At 65.6% G+C, this 23010-nt stretch overlaps 1 protein-coding gene across 11 annotated transcripts in view; it reads left to right on the top strand.

The window, feature by feature from the left end:
* Positions 1-23010, top strand: part of PITPNM2 (phosphatidylinositol transfer protein membrane associated 2) — a 105783-nt gene that overhangs the window by 64231 nt on the left and 18542 nt on the right. For all 11 annotated transcript variants that reach the window (XM_045842507.1, XM_045842511.1, XM_045842549.1 and 8 more), the window contains exons 2-5: positions 13826-13998; positions 18671-18885; positions 20142-20263; positions 22608-22835. In XM_045842507.1, coding sequence (XP_045698463.1) covers positions 13921-13998; positions 18671-18885; positions 20142-20263; positions 22608-22835 — 643 coding nt within the window. In that variant the 5' untranslated portion in view covers positions 13826-13920. The remainder of the gene's footprint in view (positions 1-13825; positions 13999-18670; positions 18886-20141; positions 20264-22607; positions 22836-23010) is intronic.

Below are 23010 nucleotides of genomic sequence, written 5' to 3'. Positions count from 1 at the left end.
CAGGTCGGACTCCGGGGCCTCCCGGCCTGACTTCCCGGTTCTGCTTTGCCCGGGTGGGCCGAGCCGGCCCCACACTCCTGCTCCGTGGCCCCGTGGCCCGCCGGGCTGCGGCTCCCAGCCTCACGCCGGTCCCAGAGGGACGTTTGCGCAGGCAGGTCCCATGAGCGAGCTCGGCCCGGGGGAGACGCAGGCCACCACCGCGAGGGGCGTCCCGGGTGTGTGGCCGTGTGCTGCGGGGCCGGTGTGAGGCTGGACGGGCCCCCGACAGCAGGAGCCCAGACCCAGCTCCCGAGGCCGGAGCCCAGGCCACCTCTGGGGCCCAGGGAGACTCCTTCCCGGCCGCCGCTGGGCCAGTGGCTCCGTCCCGCAGATCCCACCCCGGGGACTCCTGCTCAGGGGTCTGTGCCCACCGTGGCCCAGGACAGGTGACCTGTGGACCGGGCCTGCTCCAGACTGCCCCCCGGGACATCCCCGGAGCCTCAGGGCTTCCGCTCTCCCATCCGGAAACGCCGGCCTGCAGGGCGCCTCCTCGGCTGGCCTCCTCCGCGCCCAGAATCGCCACCCGCACCCCTGTGGCTCCTTGGGTGCCGGCGGTGCTGTGCCGGGCTTGGAAGACATGGAAATGAGCCAGAGCAGGCACTGCCTTGGAGCCTGGTGGCCTGGGGTCAGGCGGGGGGCGTCTACTGAGAGCTGGAGGGGGGCTGCTGGGCCCCAGCTCCGCTGAGTGGTCTGGGGGCTGGCGGAGTGCGAGCTGGCCCTGCTGGACGCCCTGGGAGTGAGCCAGGAGGGCCATGCGGGGAAGGGCTCTTCCACAGAAGGAGCGGCAAGGGTACATCTCAGCCAACGCCTCAGGCAACGGCGAGGCACCCCCCCACCCCGCACCGCAGATGCTGGGCTGGGACAGGTGGAAGCCGGATTGCTATCCTTGACCTCAAAGCCGGGACCCAAGGTGGCTTCAGGGAACGGCAGGAAGGGCAGGTGGAGCTGGAGAGGGCCCCGGGGCAGGCACCCTGGGGGGGGGCCGCCCAGTGCTGCCAGGTGCTCCGCCGCACTGGGGGGAGGGTTGGGGGGGGGGCCAGACTGGAAGCCGGGAGACCAATCAGGAAGCCACCCGGTCGCCCAGGGGGAGCTGCGGGGCCGGACCCCCGGCTGCTCGGGGCCGTAGGTGGGCAAAAGAGAGGCCTGGGCTCTGCGTGGCGACGCGGGACCCACGGAGAGAGACCTCGGCTGGTGCTTGGGGACCTGGTGCTGTCTTGGCCCGGTCGCCCCCCAGCGAGTCTCTGGCTGGAATGCCTGGTCGCTCCCAGTTTTGGTTCATTCTCCCACAGAATGCCCAAAGGAAGGAATGAGGGTGTTGCGTCCTGCCTGCTTTGCAGGGTAAAAGCTCAGGGAGCGAGGTGCGGTTTGGTTTTCGCTGCCCGGCTGCCCGGAAGGTCACACCTGCACCTCTGGGTCCCTTGGGCCTCTGCAGCTGAGAGGTCCCAACACTCCCTGACACGGGGGACGGGGGTGGGACAGAGGGGCGTCGGGACAGCCACACCTGGTTCCAGCCTCTGCCCAGCCATGCCTGCACCCCACCCCCCCTCAGTAATGCGGGGCTCTGCCTCTGCTTCCAGCAGCTCCGCCCCAGGCGCCGGGGCTTGCGCCTCCGCTGGGGTGGGCGTGGGGGGTGGGGAGCCCGGGAGGCTCGCCCCAGCCAGCCCAGGATCTGGTGTCTGAGCTCTGGCCACTGGCGCCCTCAGCCCGGCTGGCCGCCCCAGGCTGCAGAAGCTGAGAGAAGCTGCAGCAGCTGTCGGTCCCGCTGGGGCTTGGGACCAGGAAGTGTCCCAGGACCCAGGTGGCCCTGGGAGCAGAGGTGGGGGCAGGTTAGCGTCACGGGGAAGCGCCCCAGAGAGGCGTGTGCGGGTGTGACCTCGTGACGAAAAGGTGCCGCTCTCTACCTCGTCCCGTTTCTTTCCATTTTGCTCCCACACGGGCTCCACCAACACCTTACAAACGTGTGTGTGTTTCTCCTGCGCCCATCGCGTTATTGGCAGACCGGGGCCACTTGAGGACAAGGCCCCCCCGGGAGCCCCTGGCACCAGGTCCCCCGCCCTGAAGGCTTCCTCGGGGGAGAGGAGTGAGATGAGGGGGCTTAGGGTCCCCCGGGAGGGGCAGCACCCACCGCGGGCCTGCGGGAGGGGTGGGCTTGGGATTGAAGGTGATCCGGAGATCCCGTGGCCCGAGCTGCCCCCCTCTGCCCCCGCCCCCGAGCGGCTCAGGATCCCGAGAACCCGAGCACAGCCTGCTGACGTGCGATGAATCCACAAACAGGCGTGCAGGCCGGGTGGGGGGGGGGGGCAGCGCGAGCGCGGGAGCCTGCTGTTCCTGCAAAGCTGTGTCAAGGTGTCACCGAGCCGGGTTTCGTTTCCACCCCAAGCACTGCGTCTGTTTAGCACCAAGCCGGCAGGGCGCCGGGCGCGCGGGGCGGGGGCCCAGCTGTCGCGTGGCCGCCTCTTGGAGGGCAGAAGCCTCCAGGGTCACTCTGGGCCTCAGGTTCCCGGGAAGTGCCCACACGTCCATCACAGGGACATCTCTGCGTGCTGAGAGGGCGGCGCAGGTCCAGGGCCCTGGACTCGGCCTCACCCCGCGTCCGCCAGCCAGCCCTCCACCCACCCCAACCCCCAACCAGCTGCGTCCCCGCCCCCCCGCCCTGCACGACTGCCCGAGGACCCTGGGGATCGGCCGGGAGACTTCAGGGTGGTCACAGGAAGAACCTCCTCCATTCCTTTGGAACCTTGAGTCGTTTGCGGCTGACCCGGGAGCAGCTTGCAATGGATCTTTGCGTCCTTTCGGAGAAAAAGGTTCACTCGGCAAGTGAATAAATAACCTGCGGATGGGCAGAGGCCGGCGCTCCGTCTTGCCGCCCGTCTCGCTGGCCCCGCTGTAGCGCAAGTCCCCTCCGCGCGAGCCCCGGCGGGACGGGGACGGCCTGGGGCGCCTGCCTCACCGTCGTGGGGGTCGGCCCCAGCGGCAGCCAAGGCAGCGGCCTGAGTTGCAGACCCGGAGGCCACCAGGGCCGGCCCTGGCGCTCGGCTCCGTGGGCCCCGACGGGCTGCATGGAGGGGACGGGCCGTGTGCCGCCTCCTGCCTTTGCCTCCCGAGCAGAACAGTGCAGGTTCTCTTAAAAAAAAAAAAAATTAAAAAATTTCCTGGAAATCTCAGCAGGGCCGAGAGCGCAGCTTGCGGAGGGAGGGCACGCCACAGCCCCCTCCTCCCGCTCCGGATCCCCCGATAAGCTCGGACGCATATCGTGCGGGACCCCCGTGGGCAAGGACGGGCGGGCAGTCGGCACCTAGGAACCCGGGAGGGCTCCCGAGAGGTGGTGTGAGAACGGGGTCGGACCGGAGCACGCGACGACGGCCGGAGCGACGCCCGGGAGGCGGGAGGGTGTCCAGGTGTAGTTCCCAGGTGGGGTCGCAGCGAGCCGGGCCCCCTTTTTGGGGGGGTGACAGAAGGGACACCCCGTGATCGGGGACACGGAAGGAAGGCGGCATGCTATGGCGGAGACCGTGGAATGGTGAAAGCCGGGCCAGGCCGAGAAGAAAGCGTAGCGGTCGTGAGGTCCCAGCTGCCCGGAGAGACCGGGTCCAGCCTGGTGGGCAGAGGCCGGTTTGAACGGCGTCCAAGTGCTGACCCCTGGTGCCCGCACAGGGGGCTTACCTGGGACTAGGGGCTTTGCAAATGTGACGGGGTCACGGTGGGGGTCTCCCGGAGCACGGCGGTGCCGAGTCCCATGGCCGGTGTCCTCAGGTGGAGGTGATCTGAGGACACAGGGACCCAGCGGCACACAGAGGGAGAGGAGGCCAGGTGACGAGAAGAAGGGGTGAGGGGGCGTAGCTGCAAGTCCAGCAAGGACGCCAGGGACAGCCGGGAGAGCCCGGAGCAAGGGCCGACCTGACCCAGGCTCCCGAATTGGCGCTTGCGGCCCCCGGGACCGTGAGATGACAAACATGTGCCGCGTACAGCCGCCAGGTAACGGCACCTGGCGGCCAGGAAACAAACACAGGTGCCGTCTATTTGGGACGAGGAGCGAGAGAGGGGCTCAGAGACCCGCTGGCCGGGAACGTGGGGAGGTCTCAGGTGGGTGGTGACCCAGGCTCTCGGCGAGGCAAGTGTAGATCTTCTCAGGAAAAAACCAGACCCCGGCCTGAGCCTCCAAGGCTCTCGACAAATAACCTCCCCAGAACACGAGCCGTTCGGAGTCAAAAATAACCGAGCGGGAGAGCAGAGAGGGCGCCCTGAGCCTGCCGGGGCGGGCCGCAGTTAGCGTCTGTTTTCTAAGGTTTTGTTTGTTTATCTTTAGAGAGTGGAAAGGGAGGGAGGAAGAGAGGGTGAGAAGCATCAGTGTGTGAGATAAACATCCATCGGTTGCCTCTCTCTCACACACACACACACACAGGCCCCAGCCGGGGATCCAACCCGCAGCCCAGGCCTGCGCCCTGACCCGGGATTGAACCGGCGACCCTTCCCTGTGCGGGACGATGCCCAGAATGCCCAGCCGGCCAACTGCGCCACACCAGTCAGGGCTGTTCGCGGCACGTAAATGCGTTAACGGGCGAGGTTGGGAGTCCGTGCAGGAAGGGAAACGCCGTTAAACGTGATGGAGCAGACTGGGAAGAAAACCGAAGGGCATTTCTGCAGGGAGAGCCGTCGGGGCCGGAGAGAGGACGAGTGACCGGAAGAGCTCGTCCAGGGCGCCGCGCCGGGGAGACCCGGCCGCCACGGAGAGGCCGAGGCAAGTGGAGAAGATCGCCCAACCCCCCCCCCCCCCCGTTAGATTTCCAGAGAGAAAAGCCAGAGGCCAGGTCTGAAGAGACGATCACTGGGCAGGGGATCTGGTGGAAGGCAGAGGCAGGGGTGGAGGGCAGCTCAGGGGGGAGAGAGGGCGCTGGGGACATCGGCGTGGTGCTGCTCGTACAGCGGCCTGGGTCTCCCCTCAGGTCCGGGCGCTCCGTGCAGCCCGGCCCCCCGGATCGACCTGCACCTTGATTCCCCACCAAGCTTGGTCAGCGCCTCCTCCCCGCATGCATTACCTACCTATGGGCAGTTCCCGAGGACGGGGAGGTCCTGCCTCCAGGAGAGGGTGATGGAGAGGGCCGGGCCCTTTGGGCCAGTGCTCATTTCCCCTGCGGATGTTTTCCCTCCCCCCCTCCCCCCTCCCCGGAGCAGGGTGGCGTCCAGCAGGGCCACGAGGGTTTTGTGGGGCAACGAAGGGAAGCTGATGTCTCTGTAAAGAGGAGCGGGTTGGTGACCTGGGAGCCTCGGTGACACGTCGTGTTCCCCGGCGGCCCCGGGAGGCCGGGCGGTAACAGCCACGCGGCTCGCTGGCTGGGGCGGCACAAGACCTGGGCAGGTGGTCCAGGCCCCTGAGTCTGCATGTGCCCCCTGTGGGCGCACACACGTGCACACTCGCGTGCGCACACACGTGCACACCCGCGTGCCCACACACATGCACACCGCCCCAGGGGTCCTGGCTGGGCCTTTGGGCCCCGGGTTCAGCTCGGCCTGCTGCTCCCTTCCGTGTAGAACAGCATTTGGATTCCATTGCTGGCGGCCTGAGGCACCTGGACCCGTGCTCCCCCAAGGGCGCAGCAGGCCAAGCCCAGGTCACGGGCCGTACAACGTGGGTTCTGAGCCTTCGGCCCCGGACTCTCTGTGTTGCCCTGTCACGTGATTCGCCGCCCCCCCTCCGGCTCTCCTCCCCCCGCCGCCTCGCCCTGGCAGTCTCCGAGCTCCGGCTGTCCAAGCGCAATGCACTGTGAGCCCTGAGCGTGGGCGAGGGGGTGGCGGCGGGCAGCCCTGTCTCTCTGTCTGTCTGTCTGTCTGTGTGTCTGCCTGGGGTTTCTGCCTGTGCACACGGTCCTGGGGAACGGCCAGCCCGGCTCCACCGGCAGCCTGAGTCACGCACACCGTCCAGGCGCCGGCCTGCTATTCCCGGCACACGCGGCGGGGAGGGCGCGCCGCTCCCCGCGGATGCTGTCACTGCGCTTCGCTGCTGCGTGGCTGCTAGCAGAGCAGTTTGTCATTAGCACTTTGGCTGCTCGGCGGCGTCATCTGCCGGGAGGTGGGTTTGGGGTTGTCTGCCAAGCAGGCCCTCTTGCGTCCCCACTAAGCGCCAGGTCCCCGCAGCGCCCGAGCCGCGGCCGAGGGTGGAACGATGAGTCAGACGGCCCCCACTCTCCTCTCAGCCGCCCAGGCGTCCCCCCCCACCCCCCAGCCCCCGACGCGAGGCCCCCAGCGAGGGGTCGGGCGTGAGGCCTTTCCCCCAGCAGTGCGGTCGATTGGGGCTGGAGCCAAAGAGTCTGTATTCTGAAAGAAATAGCCACCTTTATTTCCAAGACGGGTTGGAAACACAGTGATAAAACCAAGAGATCTCTCTTGCATGAGGTGTACGCAGGGCTGCCCCTCCATTCTGTAGTGAGGGTCGTGCTCACTACAAATTAACCTGGAGGAGAACCGGGAAAATGGTTTCTGCAAACCACGCCTCCCCGTGAAAAAGCGCCAGAGCGTCCTGCGCACTCACGCCGCATCCGGGGTCACAGGCGGCCGCCGCCCACCCGTCAATAAATCTCTCTAGGCTTGCGTGCACCACTTACATTTTTAAAATCGTTTCTTCCCCAAGTGGGCACATACTTGCCTTTCTGACCTTGTGGGGCTGGTCTGAAAAGGCAAGAGTTCGGAGCTGAGAACGTTTGTGAGCCATGAAGGCCTGTGGTCGACGCTGGGGCTGCAGATTCGTGGAAGTCGGTATACATCTGGACGGTGACTCCTCCGCTCTGGAGCTCTCTCTGTCCCGGCCGCACGGAGAGACACATGCGACCCTGACGCTTCCGGGGCGACGCGGGACCAGGCCCCTGCACTGTCCTCGGCTGTAGGAATGGGCGGGACAACCCCGGGGGGCGGGGGGCAGGTGACCCGGCCACAGCCTGGACGAGCGTCGAGAACGTGATGCCGAGTGAGAGACGCCGGCCGGACGCCGAAGGCCAAGCGCGGTGTGCGATTCTGCCGACGGGAAGCGCGCGGCACGGACACGCCCACGGAGACAGAGAGTGGCGTGGTGGGAGTCGGGGGGCCGGGGCGGGGGGCGCGGGAGCCGAGGGTGAGCCCCGACGAGGACGGGGCTGCCCTGCGGGGTGAGAACGTGTCCTGATCTCAGAGAGCGGTCGCTCTGTGAGCACGTTAGGAACCGGGAGTTGCACCCTTGAAGAGGGTGAAGGGCGTGGAATGCGAGCGACAGCTCCGTGATGCGTTCATTGCACCGTCGAGCACACGGGGAAACGGGGTGATGTAGCTCGCTCTCGGCGCACGTGAGGATCGAGTAGCTCATGATGTATTCACACATCCGAGTGTGGGAAGCGATGGCAGGGATTTCTAAGCCCAGGGACCGAGCCGAAAGTCTGGTTTCCCGAGTGTCGGGGTATCAGGGGCAGGGAGGCCCTGGGCAGCTCCGGCCAAGGCCAGGCCGGCCGGGCCGAGTGTCCCCTGCCCCAGCCTCCTCTCGGGGAGCAGCCAGAGCACGGGGGGCTGAAGCTCTGACCCCCCAGGTGCTCTCGGCCTGTGTCTGCCCAGAGCACCCCGTCCGTGGCTGGGGCCCTGCTGGCTTGGGGACCACGGTTTTGTGCAGTTTCTCGGAGCTGAGGGTCCATGCTCCACCGTGACAGCTGGAAAGCGCTGGGCCCGCGCCCGCCCGGGGGCTGCAGCTTTTGCAGAGGGAGTCGTGGGGCACGCTGAGTAGGGTGGGTGGGCGGGGCAGGGCCAGGGACACTGTCTCCTAGACCCCAGCCTGGGGCTGGTGCCCCGGGACCTGAGGTCACCCTCCCAGGGCTACTCACAGGCTGCACGGCACCCGTGTGTGTTCGATTTTGGACAAAAAAAAAAAATCCCAGTTTGCAGCTGATGGCCCATAGGCCCCCCACGGGCCGGCCTGGAGCCCCAGTGCCGGGATCCTGTGTGGGGTCAGCTGGGGTGGGGGGCGGCCGTCCCCTGAGCACATAGCCCCCCCCCCCCGCCCAGGCAGCAGGCTATTCTGGGGCTGTGCCGTCTGCCGACCGGGGTGTCACACACAGGGATTATTAGCTGGGCGCACGGACAGAGAACTGGCCACCACCGGCTGAGCCGCACGGAGGCCACCGGCGGCCTCGGCCCCTGTGGCTTCCCTGGCGTGGTGGGTCGGGAGAGGCTGGCAAACCCGAGGAGGGGCTCTGGGACAAAGGGGAGCAGAGACATGGGGTGGTCCCGAGAGGGCGCTGGGGCGAGGAGAGCCGAGGGTCCAATCATTATGTTGTACGCCTGAAGCGAATATAAGGCCCCCTGTGAATTATACCTTCATTGTAAAAGTTATCTTTCCCTGGCTGCTGTGGCTCAGCGGGTTGAGCACCAGCCTGTGAACCAAAGCGTCGCCGGTTCGATTCCTGGTCAGGGCACATGCCTGGGTTGTGGGCCAGGTCCCCAGTGCGGGGGGCGGGGGTGAGGGGCCCGAGAGGCCCATCGATGTTTCTCTCCCTCTCTTTCTCTCTCTCCCTTCCCCTCTCTAAAAGATGTTTTAAAAAGCTATCCTAAAAAGAGAGAGCGCACACGAGCTGTGGGGTGTCGGTTCGGTGGATGTCGGAGCTGTCCCTCCATGTTTTGGCATTCTGGTGGGAAGGGTCCTGGCTTCACTAGAGGGACCAAAACGGATGGGGGAGAGAGAGTGCACTGCCGGAGAAGGTTCTAGAATGACAAGAAGACGAGAATGGCAGTGGGTGCACGGGAGGGCGAGAGATCGGGGGGCCGAAGCGTTCACGGTTGCCACGGGAGCGGCGGGTGCAGGTGGGAGGGCGGGAGGGCCTGACGGCGGGAATCTGAGGACGGGAAGCAAAGAAAGATCAGGGGAGGGTGGGAAGCGGCCAGGGTGGGGTGCCAGGCGAGGGGCCCGGGGGGGCGGGAACAGGGCCCCTCGGCACACCCCCGGGGACGGCGGTGGGGCCGCAGTAGGTCCCTCTGCGTTCGTTTCCGCCGTCACGTCTCAGCATCCAGCGGCGTCGGTGGGAGCCGGACTCAGCATTGAGAGTGGGGCGCACCCCCCAAGGCCAGCGAGGTGATGGTCACAGCAGCAGCGGGGTCCCCAAAGGGGGGCGTTCCAGCTGCTATCCTCATGCTTGTCTTGGAGGATCTGAGTCCTGGTTTTCGTGTCCTCACACGGAGTCTCCTCTCCCCGTCTCCTGGCAAGCCAGGCGGGAGCTGGCGGGCCCGATAAGGGTGTACGAGTCCTAAAGTCGGGGTGCCCAGCCCTGGAGCAGAGGGCCCCCCTCCCCGCCTCCGCTTTGCTCTCTGCACCGGACTGACAGGCAGCCCCCCCGCCATCCTGCCTGGGGCTGCCTGGGCTGGGGTTTCGGAGAAGATGCCCCGCAAAACCCTGGCGCGTCTCCCAAGGGCCCTGCGGCCGCCATGCTGCGCCCAGCCCTGCAGAGCGGCGCAGGCTCGGCGCTGCCCCCCGGTGGCCGCTGTCCCTCGGGGTCTGGTGACGAGTCCTGCAGTGACTTGGCAGGCGTCCCCGGCTTGGCACTCGGGCACTTGTGAGCAGAATGCCCGCCTGCCCGCCCTGCAAGGTCGGTGACTGCGGGGTGCCCAGAGCCCCATCTTCCTCTCGGGGGAGGGCAGTGCGGTCAGGGTACGCGGAGGGGAGGGCGTGCCCTGTCCTCCCGCTCCGCACGCCTGCGAGGCCCCGGGTGCCGTGGCCTCGCTGGCAGAGTGGTGTTCGGGCTGGAGCGGGGTCCTCGGGGCGGAAGTCCCGGGTCTGACAGGCACAGGTGGAACCGCTGTGGGGGCAGGGATCCCCCCCGACCCCAGCTCCTTCCAGCGCAGACTTTCCCGGGGCAGGTGGTGGCTCCTTTTTAAAAAATACATATATATGTTTCATTGATTATGCTATAATAGTTGTCCCAATATGTCCCCCCTTGGCCCTCTCCGCCTGGTATCCCCATTCCCTCCAGCAGTCCCCAACTTGGTTCGTGTCCATGGGTCATGCACACAAGTTCTTCGGCTTCTCCGCTTCCCGTGCTATCCCTCACGTGCCCCTGTGTCTGTTTTGTTCCGTCCAGTTCTTCTTCTTACTCCCTGTGACTTCCCCCATCCGCCCCCCCCCCCCGCTGGTAACCCTCTGTGTGATCTTCATTCCTGTGATTCTGTTCCCGTCCTAGCTGTTTGCTTAGTTGTTTTTTTTAATTTTTAATTTTTTTTTAAAGATTCAGTGGTTGATAGTTGTGAGCTTGTTGTCTGTGTACCTTCAGGGAACGGAGAGGCAGCTGGTCCCCGACTTCTTATGCACACTCCTCCCCCCCGGGGCACGAAGAACGGCCCTTCCCGCCTCTCACCCGCCCCGCGGCCCCCCCCCCCATTCCCCCGGAGCCTGCCCTCCCAGATGGCGGCAGAGGAAGTCCTTGTGACCTCACCCACTCAGGTCTCCCCCCCCCCCCGCGATTGGAGACCAGCCTTTTCCAGAAGCAGCCGGTGGAGGCAGGGGGCTGTCCTGGAGGAGGTGAAGGGGAGACCCCAGAAAGCCAGAGGGGGTGTTCCAGACGCCCCGGGTCCCCCAGTGCCGCCCGTGGCCCCGTCCTCCCGGCTCCGCTGGCCCAGCTTGGAGCAGCGCCGAACCCCGTGGGCAGTGCCCAGCTGAACGGCATTTGGGCGCGTTCCACCCGCTGTCCCCGCCCAGCCTCCTCCCAGATCCCGTCCGACATCGAACCCCGGCTACTCGGGGAAACACAGGCTCGGTCTGCGACCTCGCGGCTCCTGCCTCCCCTCCCAGGCAGCAGGGTGTCCCGCTGTGGCCGCCACCTGAAGGACTTACCCGCCCTCCCTACCTGTGCTGTCCACACCCCCTCTGACCCCCGCCCTGATGAACCCCCAGTCTTCACAGCGGCCCCTCCAGCCCGGTCACACTGCCCCCTGGAGCCCGAAGCTGTTTTTGCCGCCTGGACGTGGCCTTTTCCCCACGATGCCCGGAGGGTCCCCAATGACCTTGGGCTCCTGGCCTTGACCCCTTGGGTGGCACTACATGTTCTCGGTCAGCTGCAGGCCTGTCCTCTCTGTTCCCTTTGTGGGCTCCGGCTGGACAGGCCACCTGAGAACGAGGAGGTGACCCCCACCTGTCCCCCAGGCCAGGGCTCCAGACACAGCAGATGCTGCCCGGGCTGCACACCTTGTCCAGGGCGAGCCCTGTCCCCCGGGGACCCCCTGGGCCCCCTGGCCGCCATGCCCGGCGGCCTCCACTCCGACGTCCTCTGGCCCTGCTGCTTCCCCAAAGACACCGACCACCAGGGGGCCAGGGGCATGGACACAGAGGCGCCGGAAGCCCAGGGCTTTTCGGGGGGCTAGATGCCACATGTGAGTCCCATCGAGGGTCCGCCTGTGACCTCCCTACACAGGGGCCATGGGGTCTGTGTGTGCTGGTCACCCGGACTCCCTGCCTGGCTTCCCTCGTAGAAGTGGCTCTGGGGACATGCGTTCCCCCTTCTTCCCTCCCGCCGTGCCGGGGCCCCCCACGCGCCCTGTGGGAAGCAGCGAACGGACTGTCCGCCCGTCACGACTCCCGCGGGGACGGAGATGGAGTGCGTGTCTGCCCCGCGCGCCCAGGCAGCCAGGGCTCGGGTGACGAGACTGCCTGCGGGCTCAGCTGGCGGGCTGGCAGGGCCGGGAGGGTGGCGGGCGGGGGAGGCGGGCGAGCAAGGCACACCACCTTCTCTCCTTCGGGGCCGGCGTCTGCCCGGGGACCCTGTCGTGTCCACCAGGACCTGCCAGCCTTTGTCCGTCAGCTCCAGGAGCTGGGCTGTCCTCCCCCGATGGCCGCAGGCCCGGGCCCCCCGCGCCGTCCTGGGCGCCTGCCTTCCCGAACCGTCTGTCGCCGGCGCGGCGCCCTCTGGGGCCTGGGCTGAGCGTCTCTGTGCCAGATCAGAGGCTGCTGTCAAAGGTCCAAGGAAAGATCAGACAGATTCAGGAATTCGCCTGCGGTCACTGTGGGGAGGTGGCGGGAGGTCTGGCCGACCCAAAGCCCACCGACGACACCCACCCCGACTGCCCTCCTCGGGCCGGCCCTACACGAACCCCGCTGCCTTCACCGGCAGAAAAGTCGGGTCACAGAGGAAAAGTGGCCCCCGATTCCACCACCCTGGCCTGACCCTCGCCCGCGCCCAGCGAGCAGCACCCCAGGCCCGTATGTCCGTGCAGACTTGCACGCTCAGAGCGGAGTTCGTGCAGACTTGCACGCTCAGAGCGGGGTCTGTGCAGACTTGCATGCTCAGAGCGGGGTCTGTGCAGACTTGCACGCTCAGAGTGGGAGCAGGTTTTTTTAACGCACGGGCCGTGCTCTGCCTGCGTTTTAAAAACTTCTCTTGAATTGAACCAGAGACAAACCTTCTGTTTGCCTTTATCTACCACGAGACAGCACGGAACTGCTAAACGCCTGAAGACCATTTCTCCCTCGTAAGTGATAACAGCTCCCAGCAGGTTAAGGGAGAAAGAGAGAGCGGCCTTTTAAACAGCTTTGGTGAGATATAATTCACGTATACAGTTTACTCATTCAAACTGCGTGGTTCAATGGGTTTAGGTATATTACATTATTAATTTCTTAAGAACTGTGGTAAATCACCCTGGCTGGTGTGGCTCAGTGGACTGAGCCTCAGCCTGGGAACCAAAGGGTCGCCTGTTCGATTCCCAGTCAGGGCACATGCCTGGGCTGCAGACCAGGTCCCCAGTAGGGGGCGCATGAGAGGCAACCACACATGGATGTTTCTCTCCCTCTCTTTCTCCCTCCCTTCCCCTTTCTCTAAGAATAAATAAATAAAATTAAATCTTCAAAAAAAGTCTTTGCGTTGCCCTCCAGCCTGCCCTCCACACTCTCACTTGTCACACTATTTATTCGTCTATTTATTCATTGCTTACACTGTGGTTTTTAAAAACACGGGCTATATTTTTGGTTCTTTCCCATCCCCCCCCCCCCAGCTCTGCTGGCTTGCCCGTCCGCTTTTGTCTCTCTCTACTGCCAAATCGTTTCTTTTTAAGGCTTCTGTCTCCTTCCCCCCACCCCCTGCCCCCACTAGTGTGTCAGAGTCCGCACCTGCGACTCCCCTGCATCGGTGGGAAGCCAGCGGCTTCTCTGAGGTCTCTCGGGGGCTTCTCCGGATGAGTCTGCTCGTGATGCACGCTCCTCGTGCGTCCCCCACCCTTCATCCGCGGCCCCGTGTGGGTTCCTTCCCGATCAGTATTGCTTCTCCAGAGCAGGGGGTGAAGAAGGGGGGTGTGCAGGCTGCCGCTGCAGGTGGGGTTAGCTCTCCTCCCGGAGCGGTTGCTCATTCTGCCCCGGGGTCCCGTCTCTCTCGGGGGTCAGGGTTCACAGGGTCCCCAGGGTCCCCGTGCCGCACAGCAGAGCTCCGTGGGTCTCCGGCTCTCAGTGCTGTGACCGGCCCCTGGGCTGTGCGTGAACAGGAGTGCGACGCTCTTGACCACCCCCCCCAGATGCGACACGGTCCTGTCCCCCCGGAGCCGCCCCGCCCCCCCAGCAGGGTGACAGTCCTGTATTTCTCCGTGGCGGATCAGCGCCGACACCCTCTTCCTGCACACGACTGCGTAGCAAACAGGGAAACTGGGGGCTGGGAGGGGAGGGCACCTGTTCAAGGTCACACGCTGGGCTCTTGGCGGAGCCGAGACCAGAACTCCGGCCGCGGGTCTCCACCAGGCCCTTCCTCGGTGGGCTCGTACCCTGCAGCCTGTGCCGAAGTGACTCTCCCATCCCTCCTTTCTCCCCCAGGGGTCCTTGGTGAGCTTTGTCATGGTGATTTAAGGAGCCTCGCCTAGAAGCCCCCACACGCAGTTCCCCGTCGCCGGGAAGGCTTGGACTCCAAGATGATCATAAAGGAATACCGCATCCCCCTGCCGATGACCGTGGAGGAGTACCGCATCGCCCAGCTCTACATGATCCAGGTGGGTGGGCGCCGGCCACCCGCAGCGCCCCCGTGGACGCCCACGGCTCTGCGGGTCACCGGCGCCGCCCCCACAGCATTGAATATCTGGCATCGGGCTGACCGGACCCTCACGCCCGGTCAGCCCGGGCTGCCTGGGGGCCTGCAACAACAGAGGTTGACTTCCCACAGCTCGGGGTCCGGGAGGTCCAAGACCAAGGGGCTGACTGATCTGGCGGCCGCCTTCTCGCCGGGCCTTATATAGCAGAGGGGACTGGGCGCTCTGGGGTCTGTGTATAAGGGCACTCACCCCAGCACGGGGACCCCACCCTTGTGATCCAATCAACTCCCAAAGGCCTGATCCCTTGATACCGTTGGGGGTTGGGCTTTTTGGGGTGGGGGAGGGGCACAGACACTCGGTCCGTGACCGCCCCTTTGACAGACGGGAAGGTGGGCGGCCCAGAGACATCAGTGACCTGCCCAGGAGCGCCCAGCCTGCCTCCCGCCTCCCAGGCCCACGCGACCCTCGCCCGTGCTGGCGGCCGCGGGGCTGGTTTGTAAAGTCACCAGTGGGTTTGAGGATGACGGCGTCCTGGGGCAGACCGGACGATGCCCCCCACCCTCCCCCCGACGAGGCCGGCCTCCCCACTCCGTGCCTGACCGACTGGAACACGGCGGGGCCCGGAGCCCAGGAGCCCACGCTCGTGGCCCACACATGACCGCAGCCCTGCTGGCTGGGGTCCTGCTCCGCGGCGGCCCCCCTTCCAGCTTCCCCACCAGCTCCCGCTCACCCGCACCCCGCTGCCGTGCCCCAGCCCCTCGGCCAGACTGGCAGCTTCCTTCCCCCTCGAGGGTCTGGCTCGAAACCCGCTCCGGGCCCCGCTCCGTCTCCCCCCAGGCAGGCACGGAAGGATCACCCGGGGCCCTTCGGGGCCGGGGCACCTGGGCAGCAGGGCCTCCCACCCTCAGGCCCGGTCCCCGCAGAGCCCGGACCCCCAGCGCCGCCCTTCCGGGAGGAGCGCGACGAGGCCGCGGGCGTTCACGCAGACTCCCAGCGTGGGGAGCGTGACTGGGGGGGGAGCAGAGGCAGGCACGGGCTCTCTGGGGGACTCTTGGCTCCGAGCTGCCACAGAAGTGCCACTCAGCTGCCTCTCGAGCCACTCACTGTAATTGTCCCTTGAGAGCGGGAAGGGGAGAGGCGACTGCCGTCAGCACCCCCGCCCCACTCGGGGCATCCCGGGGATCGCTCAGCCAAGCAAGTGTCGGTCCTGTGGCTTCTTACTTCCCGCCCAAGCCCAGGGAGCCCCCGAGCTCCCACGGCGGGCAGCCCCTCGGCTCCGCGTGACTTTGGAGGGTGGGGCGCGTCCAGGTCCTGGGGGACCGACTTTCAGCTTCTAGAACATCCAAAGCTCGTCCAAGCATCGAATCGCCTCTGGCTCCGGGTCCTTCAAAAACACCCGCCATCTCCATGGGCTCTTTGGAGGGTTTGTTTTTAATTGAACGTCTCTCCTGATGCCTCCGCAACACGTGTGACACATTCATGACTTCCCACGTGAGGCCTGGCAGGACCCTGGCTGCCCGCCGGGCACTCTCCCCCTCCGGAGCCCCACGGGCGTCCGCCTGCCTCGCCGGCCGGCTTCGCCCCCTCCTGCCGCCTCTCTTGTCCTGCCTGCGTCTGGCCCCGAATCCCCGGGGTCTCCCTGCCCCACGTGGGAGACGGACAAGCCCGTTGTGTGACAGTTTCACGGGTGTGAACGCCTAGCCATCCGATCTCAGCGGCGCTGTTGAAAAGAGAAGTTATTAGAGTCAATGGACGTGTCGGTGCCCGGCCCGGGCACAGGGGTGTGTGCAGAACGCCCCCCGCTCCGCTGGCGTGTCCACGGCGTGGTGGGTGCGTGAGGAACCCGGGGCACACCGGAGTCCACTGCTCGTGGGCTTGGGGCCGCAGCCCCGGGGGTGCGTGGCCGTGGGCGGGGCCTAATGACACGGAGGGAGCTTCAGGGAAGACAGCTGCAATTTTGTGGGAAGAAGAGCAAGACCTTAATGCACGTCCCGCTAGTCCCGCGTACCAGCTGGGATGGCGGCGAGGCAAGGGCTGCCTGCTGCACCAGACGCCGCCCCCGTGAGGCTGCGAACAGGACGGAGGAACCCACGCGCCCACACCTCGTCTCGTGCCTGGCCAGCGCTCGGTGCACGCGTGAACGGTTTAAAAACACACCCGTCTGACCCGGCTGGGAGAGAGCCCCCTGTTCCGGAAGAGGCCCAGCGACTGCTTAGCTCATAGCAAACCGTCCGAGGCGCTTGGCCAGGACCCTGGACAGCTCTGAGCCGCTGCCCTGGGGGTCACCTGGCCTTGGCCCCCCTACCACGCTCATCAGCCCACCACCCCGGGCGCCTCCTGTGTCTGAAGGGCCCTGGCCCCGCTGGGTCTGTGCTTGGCCTCAGGCCCTCGAGGCTCCGGCCCCTCCCAAGTCCTCGGCCTGCGGCCACTCCACTCCCATCTCTGCCTTCAGAGCCGTCCCGTGGCCTCCTTCCCTCTCTGCCTGTCTGGGTCTCTGCCTCCCCTTTCCCTGAGGACGACGGCCGTCGGGTCTGGGGTGCACCCCGGTCCAGCAGCATCTCACCTGGACGTCTCACCTGGACGTCTCACCTGGACGTACCTTGTCACATCTGCAAAGGCCCCGTCTCCGATGAGGTCACCGTCAGAGGGTCCGAGTGGACATGAATTTTGGGAGATGCCACTGAAACCGTCACCCCCCAGGCTTGGGGAGGTCGGTAGCCCCGCCCTGACTCACGGTTCCGGAACCCGAGACCACGGAGAAGGGACTGGGCCAGGATGAGACGGCGCGTTGTCCCGGAGGAGTCCGTGCCGTGGGCGACTGGGGCCGGGAATCAAGCCGGTCTGAGCCCAAGTCACGGCTCTGCCGTTTAGTCACTGTGACCTCGGACAAGCCACCCCCCCCCCAACCTCCACCTGCCCGTCTGTAAATGGGGCGAATAGTGGCACCACACCTCCCCCAAGCAGTTGTGGCAGTAACTAGAGGAGGAAGAACACGCAGAGCACTCACCACGCCCACTAACTGAGGAAGCTCCTGCAACGCTGGGGGGGTGGGGGGGGGCGCACACTGAGCAAATGGCCAGCAAACGTGGCTGCTTCCTGACGGGATCTGGGCCGGGTCCCAGCCGTGCCTTTAAAGACTCAGGGCCGGTGCGACTCTGCTCTGACTCCCTCTGTGGCCTTGACCTGGGTCTGTTTGTTTGTTTGTTTGTGTGTTTGTTTGTTTTTCCTCCGTCTGAAGGAGAGTGGAGATACAGCAGGTCTCTGTGCCCTCGGGAGGGTTGTGCACGCCCCAGGGGGAGGCAGGCCGTGCTGCTGGGAGTGCCTGTGTGCATGGGCACAGGTGTGCGTAGGTGTGTGCATGCGCACAGGGGTGTCGGCGTGTGTGTGTGTGTGTGTGTGTGTGTGTGTGTGTGAGCTTGCTGCTCAGGAAGCTGACCGAAGGTGGCCTGGGCAATGCCGTCACGTCACCATGGAAACAGGTGCTGGACTTCAAGTCACGAGCGTCTCCCCCGTCGGAGCTCTTGGACACGAGGAAGGGCGTTCGAGCGGAAGGACGCTTAGAGGTGACCCAGGGGGCGTGCCCCTCGGGCGACGGCGCCGAGGCCCCTTCCCACGTCCTCCACGTGATCCTTCTGAAGTCCGAGTGGGCGCCAGAGGCCGCGCTGGTTTTTGTGTGTGTGCGTGTTCTCTTACAGTAGATTTATTTCTTAAGCGTTTCAACCGCAGTGTACGTTTAATTGTATAGCGAATCGGCTTCAGGTGCGCAGCTCCAAGGTTAGACAGTCACCTGCTTTCCCAGCGGCCCCCCCATCTCCAGGACTCACCTGGCACAGCTCACGGTTATTAAAACATGATGGACGATGTTCCCTGCGCTGCACTGCACGCCCCCGGGACTGTTTTGAAACCACCCGTCTGGGCCTCACCGCCCCTCCCCCGTCCCCGGCCCCCCTGGCCCCCGACACATGCAGCATCGGATCTCCTGGCGCGCGAACACGGACGTCTCTGCGTGTACCTGATGCCACCCCATCACTCCCCGTTACCTTGTGCTTCTGGATGCTGCTGCACACAGAAATAATTTTCTTTTTTGCGTTCTGTGTTTTTTGGGGTGTTGATTTTGAATCCTGCACCTTTGCTGAACTCATATGTTAGATCTAACCGGCTTTTAGGAGGACTTTTGGGGATTTTCTGCGTGTAAGATTATGTCATTGGTGAATGGAGATAGTTTTTCTTCCTCCTTTCTAGTTCAGATGCCTCTCGTTATTTCTTTTCTTTGCCTAATTTCCATGGCGAGAGCCTCCAGTACCGTGTGGCGTGGAGGGGAGACGGCAGACATTGCCACCTTGTCCCCGACCCGGGGAACACTTTCAGTCCTGGGACAGACGGGCGTCAGGATGGGGAGTCTGTGTGCGCAGCGCTGGGGGTGGAGGGAGCCACGCCCGCCTCGTCTCCTGCAGCTGTGCCAGGGCCGCGGAGCTGGCGCCTGGATTTGGGGGTCCTGAAGTGACCCACAGGAGCCACCCAGTCATTCTAAGCCCCTCCTCCCGCTTGGCACGCTGGGGCTTGGTCTCCGGGGCCCCCTCGCTCCTGCAGAGGGCTCTGGCCCCCCCGCGTGACGGCGCCTTTGTCCCCACAGAAGAAGAGCCGCAACGAGACCTACGGCGAGGGCAGCGGCGTGGAGATCCTGGAGAACCGGCCGTACACGGACGGCCCCGGCGGCTCCGGCCAGTACACGCACAAAGTGTACCACGTGGGCATGCACATCCCCAGCTGGTTCCGCTCCATCCTGCCCAAGGCCGCCCTGCGGGTGGTGGAGGAGTCCTGGAACGCCTACCCCTACACCCGCACCCGGTGAGCGGGGGGCGCCCGCCGCACGGGTCCCGGAAGCAGCCCCCCAAGGACCCCAGACTTCCGGGGAGCTGAGCCTGATAGGGGCGCCCTGAGGGTCCCTCGGGGCTCCCTGTGGGGAACAGGCAGGAGAGAGTTGGAGCACCCTTGGGTGCCTCCCAGCCTGCCCGGGCGGAGGCCGGGAAGCCATGAGTTCAGCGAGGACCGTCTGAGAGCCCCTTGCCATCTGGGAAGGCTCAGGGAGCACCGACTCACTCACTCAGTGTTCGCCTGGGAATGCAGGACAGCCAGCCAGCTGGGGAGAAGCACGACCTGGGGGTAGACCAGATGGCCCCGGTCCCCTCCAACGCTTCACTAGACCCCACGTTGAACTGGGGCTTCCTTGGGATCGCACGTAGGGGGCTCTTCACTCTGTGCCCGAGGTAGTTGAGCACCACTGGGTTAGAACAGGTGGGGGCTGCACCCAGCTGGCTGCCCGCGTGCTGCACAGGTGGGGTCCCCACAAGTCTCCTGGGGCCCCCTTCCCGCACCCTCGGTTCGGGGGGATCCCCGGGGGTACTCCTCCTCCCGACAGCACTCACCCCCAGCCAGGAGAGGGGCGGCTCCCTGGTCGCCAGACCTGACTCCTTTCAGGATGGGGCACAGGGGGCCGTCCCATGGGGTACTTGACCAGTTCAGCCCCCTCAGCAGTAGGCTGCCACAGCTGTGCCTGCATCCACACCATGCCTTAGTCACCTGGACAGTGGGCACAGGGCTTCCAGAAGCTTCCTGCAACACCTCCATCTTCCCCCAAACCCATCCCTTTCTCCAGCCTGGCCTTGGCTCTTCTTGGGCAAGGGGAAGGCCCAGGAGGGGGACAAGTCAGACAAAGCCTGGTCCACCACTGGAGCCTCCTTCTCCCACTGGGGTCAACCGGGGTCACATGGGGGGCCCTTCTCTCCTGCCCAGTGGGTCCAGAAGGCCCTGGCCCTGCCACCCTCCAGCCACCCCATCTACCCTTGGGTCCTGATGGATGCTTTTCTTTTTAAAGATTTTATTTTATTTATTTTTAGACAGAGGGGAAGGGAGGGAGAAAGAGAAGGAGAGAAACGTCAATGTGTGGTTGCCTCTGGCACGCCCCTTACTGGGGACCTGGCCTGCAACCCAGGCATGTGCCCTGACTGGGAATCGAACCAGCGAACCTTTGGTTTGCCGGCCCGTGCTCAGTCCACTGAGCCACGCCAGCCCGGGCTGATGGATGCTCTTCTTCCCGGCTGCAGGTTCACTTGCCCCTTTGTGGAGAAGTTCTCCATCGACATTGAAACCTTCTATAAAACCGACGCAGGAGAAAACCCCAACGTGTTCAGCCTGTCCCCCGTGGAAAAGAACCAGCTGACAATCGGTAAATGTCCCCCATGGCGCTCCTGTGCCGGGAAGGGCCGAGCCACGGGCCACTGCTCTCCAGGCCTGGCGGGCTCCAGACTCCCTCTCCCCTGGGCGAGGAGGTCAGAGTGGGCGGGGGCGCCGGTGAGATGGGACCGGCCTTCTCGGCCCCGCTTTCCGACATGCACCCCAAGTGCCCTCCACCCCGAGCGTCTCCCCGCCCTCCCTCAAGGCCCGCCCACCCCAGGAGGGCCCGGGTGCTTGGCGGGCCGTCACAGGCAGACCACCCGAGCGCCGTGGGCCGGCAGAGCTGCGCCCCCTCCGCCGCAGGGGCCTCGGCCCCTCCCCGCCGCTGACGGGTCCACGCAGGCAACGGCCCCACTGGTCACACCTACTTTCCTCAGAGAGGCCAGCCACCAGGATTTTCTCGGGAAATCACCCAACTCCTAAATGTTGGCGACTGATTTAAAATCTTTGTAAATGAACTCCCGCCGGCCAAAGAAAACACGTCTGCAGGCCAGACGCGACCCAGCAGCCAGCAGCCAGCGGCCGGGAACGCTGGGTCTGGGCCCGGTGGGGATCACGCACGGGTGTTCCAGGCGGGTGCTCGGCCAGCCACGGGGAGGGGCACACTCCCAGCAGCCTCTCTGCCGGGGGCGAAGGGCTCCCCCCGCCCCCGAGAACAACCGCGCACGGGGGCTCGGAAGCTGTGCGTCTGCTGACAGGACGGAGGGCCAGGCGGCCTGAACACAGAAGTTCATTGTCCCCCAGCTCGGGAGGCCAGAAGTCCAGGGCCAGGCGTCCGCAGGGGTGGCCTCCTCTGGGGTCCCCAGGGAGGCTCTGCTGCCGCCCCCTCCGCTGCCGGCAGTCCTTGGGGTCCCTCGGCCTGTAAACATGTCACCCCATCTTCGCCATCTTGCCACCTGTGGGCCAGGCTGGGCCATGGCCCCCCCGCTTTGAGAAGCACGCTAGTCGGACTGGACTAGGGCCACCCTGAGGACCTCATTCTAATCGGGTTACGTCTTTAAAGGCCTGTGTCCAAATACGGTCACACGCTGAGGAACTGGGGGTCAGGGCTCCAGCGTCCAAATCTGGGGGGGACAGTTTCTGCCCACAACAGGAGGGACAGCCCGAGCGCGGCCCAGGCCCCCGCAGCTCTGGTCCAGCCGGCCTGAGCTCCCCCGACCCCGCTCCCCCCAGGGGCCTCCTGCCCCAGTCCCTGACCCCCTCCCCGTGGGGCCTTTCTGCCTGAGCGGCTGGGCATGTGGCCCGCCCCCGAAGCGACGTTCACCCCACCCCCACCCCCACGCCGACGCGGCCGCACTCAGCCGCCCCGACCCCTCCCTGCCTCGGCAGAGCTACTGTCCGTGTCCGCAGACCACAGCCGGCGGGGGGGGACCCAGTGCGAACGCGCCAGGGGGATGAGACCACCGGGGCCTGGCCGGGGCAGAGCCCCCCGATTGCCGTCCTCCCCACACATTCGAAAGAAGGGCTCTCTGGGCCACACACCCTGTCCTGGGGTCCCTCCCAGCACGCGTGTCCCAGCCCTGTGACCACGCGAGCCTCGGGGCTCAGCTCAACGGGCCGTTTGGTTGGGGGGTGGGAGGCAGGTGGCAAGAGGGAGCATGTCTCCTAGCCTCCCAAGAGTCACCGCCATTCTCCTTGTCACCGCCTCCCTCCCAGGTCCTACGAGCCCCCAGTCCCGTTTCCCGAGTGCCCGGCCCTGTGGCATCAGCACCTCCTGCTGGGCACTTGCAGGCTCTTCCTGGCCCTTCCCTCTCGCCCGGGAGGGTGGCCCACGGGCCAGCCTGCCTGAGGACCATAGGGAGTGCCACTTCCCCCTCCGGGGACCGTCCAGGCACTTAGCCTGGAGAGAAATGGCCGCAGGCTCAGCCGCACCCCCATCGCCTCCCCCGCATGGACCCCCTAGTGGCTTGCCCCCCCCCCCGCAGCCTGGTCCATGCTGCTTGGCCTCATGGCGCCCTGCAGCCAAGATGCCTCCTGCCCCGGCAGCTTCTCCTGGCTGTCTCTGCTGCCCCCCGCACCCCCCACCCCCCGCCTCCACGCGGCGTCAACTCATCACTTTACAAATCACTTTACAAATCTGCTTCGGCGATTGGCAGCATGCCCCCGAAACGTGGGGTTTGATGAAATGGTTAGAAAGGCAACAGGGAAACCGCAGACCTCGCTGTCGGGGAGCTGGAGGTCAGAGGGACCCCGAGCAGCACCCCCCGCACCCAGCACCCGGCCCCGGCACAGAGGGGCCCAGAGCCCCAGAAGGACCTAGGGGCGGCAGGGACGGCGGGCAGGGGGAGGAGGTGGAGGTCGGGGTGGGGGTGGCCACTCTCGGCGTCTCCCCGCAGACTTCATCGACATTGTCAAGGACCCCGTGCCCCCCAACGAGTACAGGACGGAGGAGGACCCCAAGCTGTTCCGCTCGACCAAGACGCAGCGGGGGCCGCTGTCGGACAACTGGATCGAGGAGTACAAGCAGCAGGTGTTCCCCATCATGTGCGCCTACAAGCTGTGCAAGGTGGAGTTCCGCTACTGGGGCATGCAGTCCAAGATCGAGCGCTTCATCCACGACACCGGTGAGCGCGCCGGCCCTGGCCCCCCGCGTCCCCGCCCAGGTCCCCGCCTGCGTCCCCGCCACCTCTCTGGGTCAGGCCGAGATTCCACATCCTGTCTTACTCCCGGAAGGTGACCCTGAGCCTGCTTTGTCCTGACCACCTGTAACCCCCTGCCAAGCACCTACACACCACAGGC

This window comes from Phyllostomus hastatus, unplaced genomic scaffold, assembly GCF_019186645.2.
Source record: "Phyllostomus hastatus isolate PE091 unplaced genomic scaffold, TTU_PhHast_1.1 phas_contig_1162, whole genome shotgun sequence".
NCBI lineage: Eukaryota > Metazoa > Chordata > Mammalia > Chiroptera > Phyllostomidae > Phyllostomus > Phyllostomus hastatus.
This window is presented reverse-complemented; position numbering and strand designations above follow the sequence as displayed.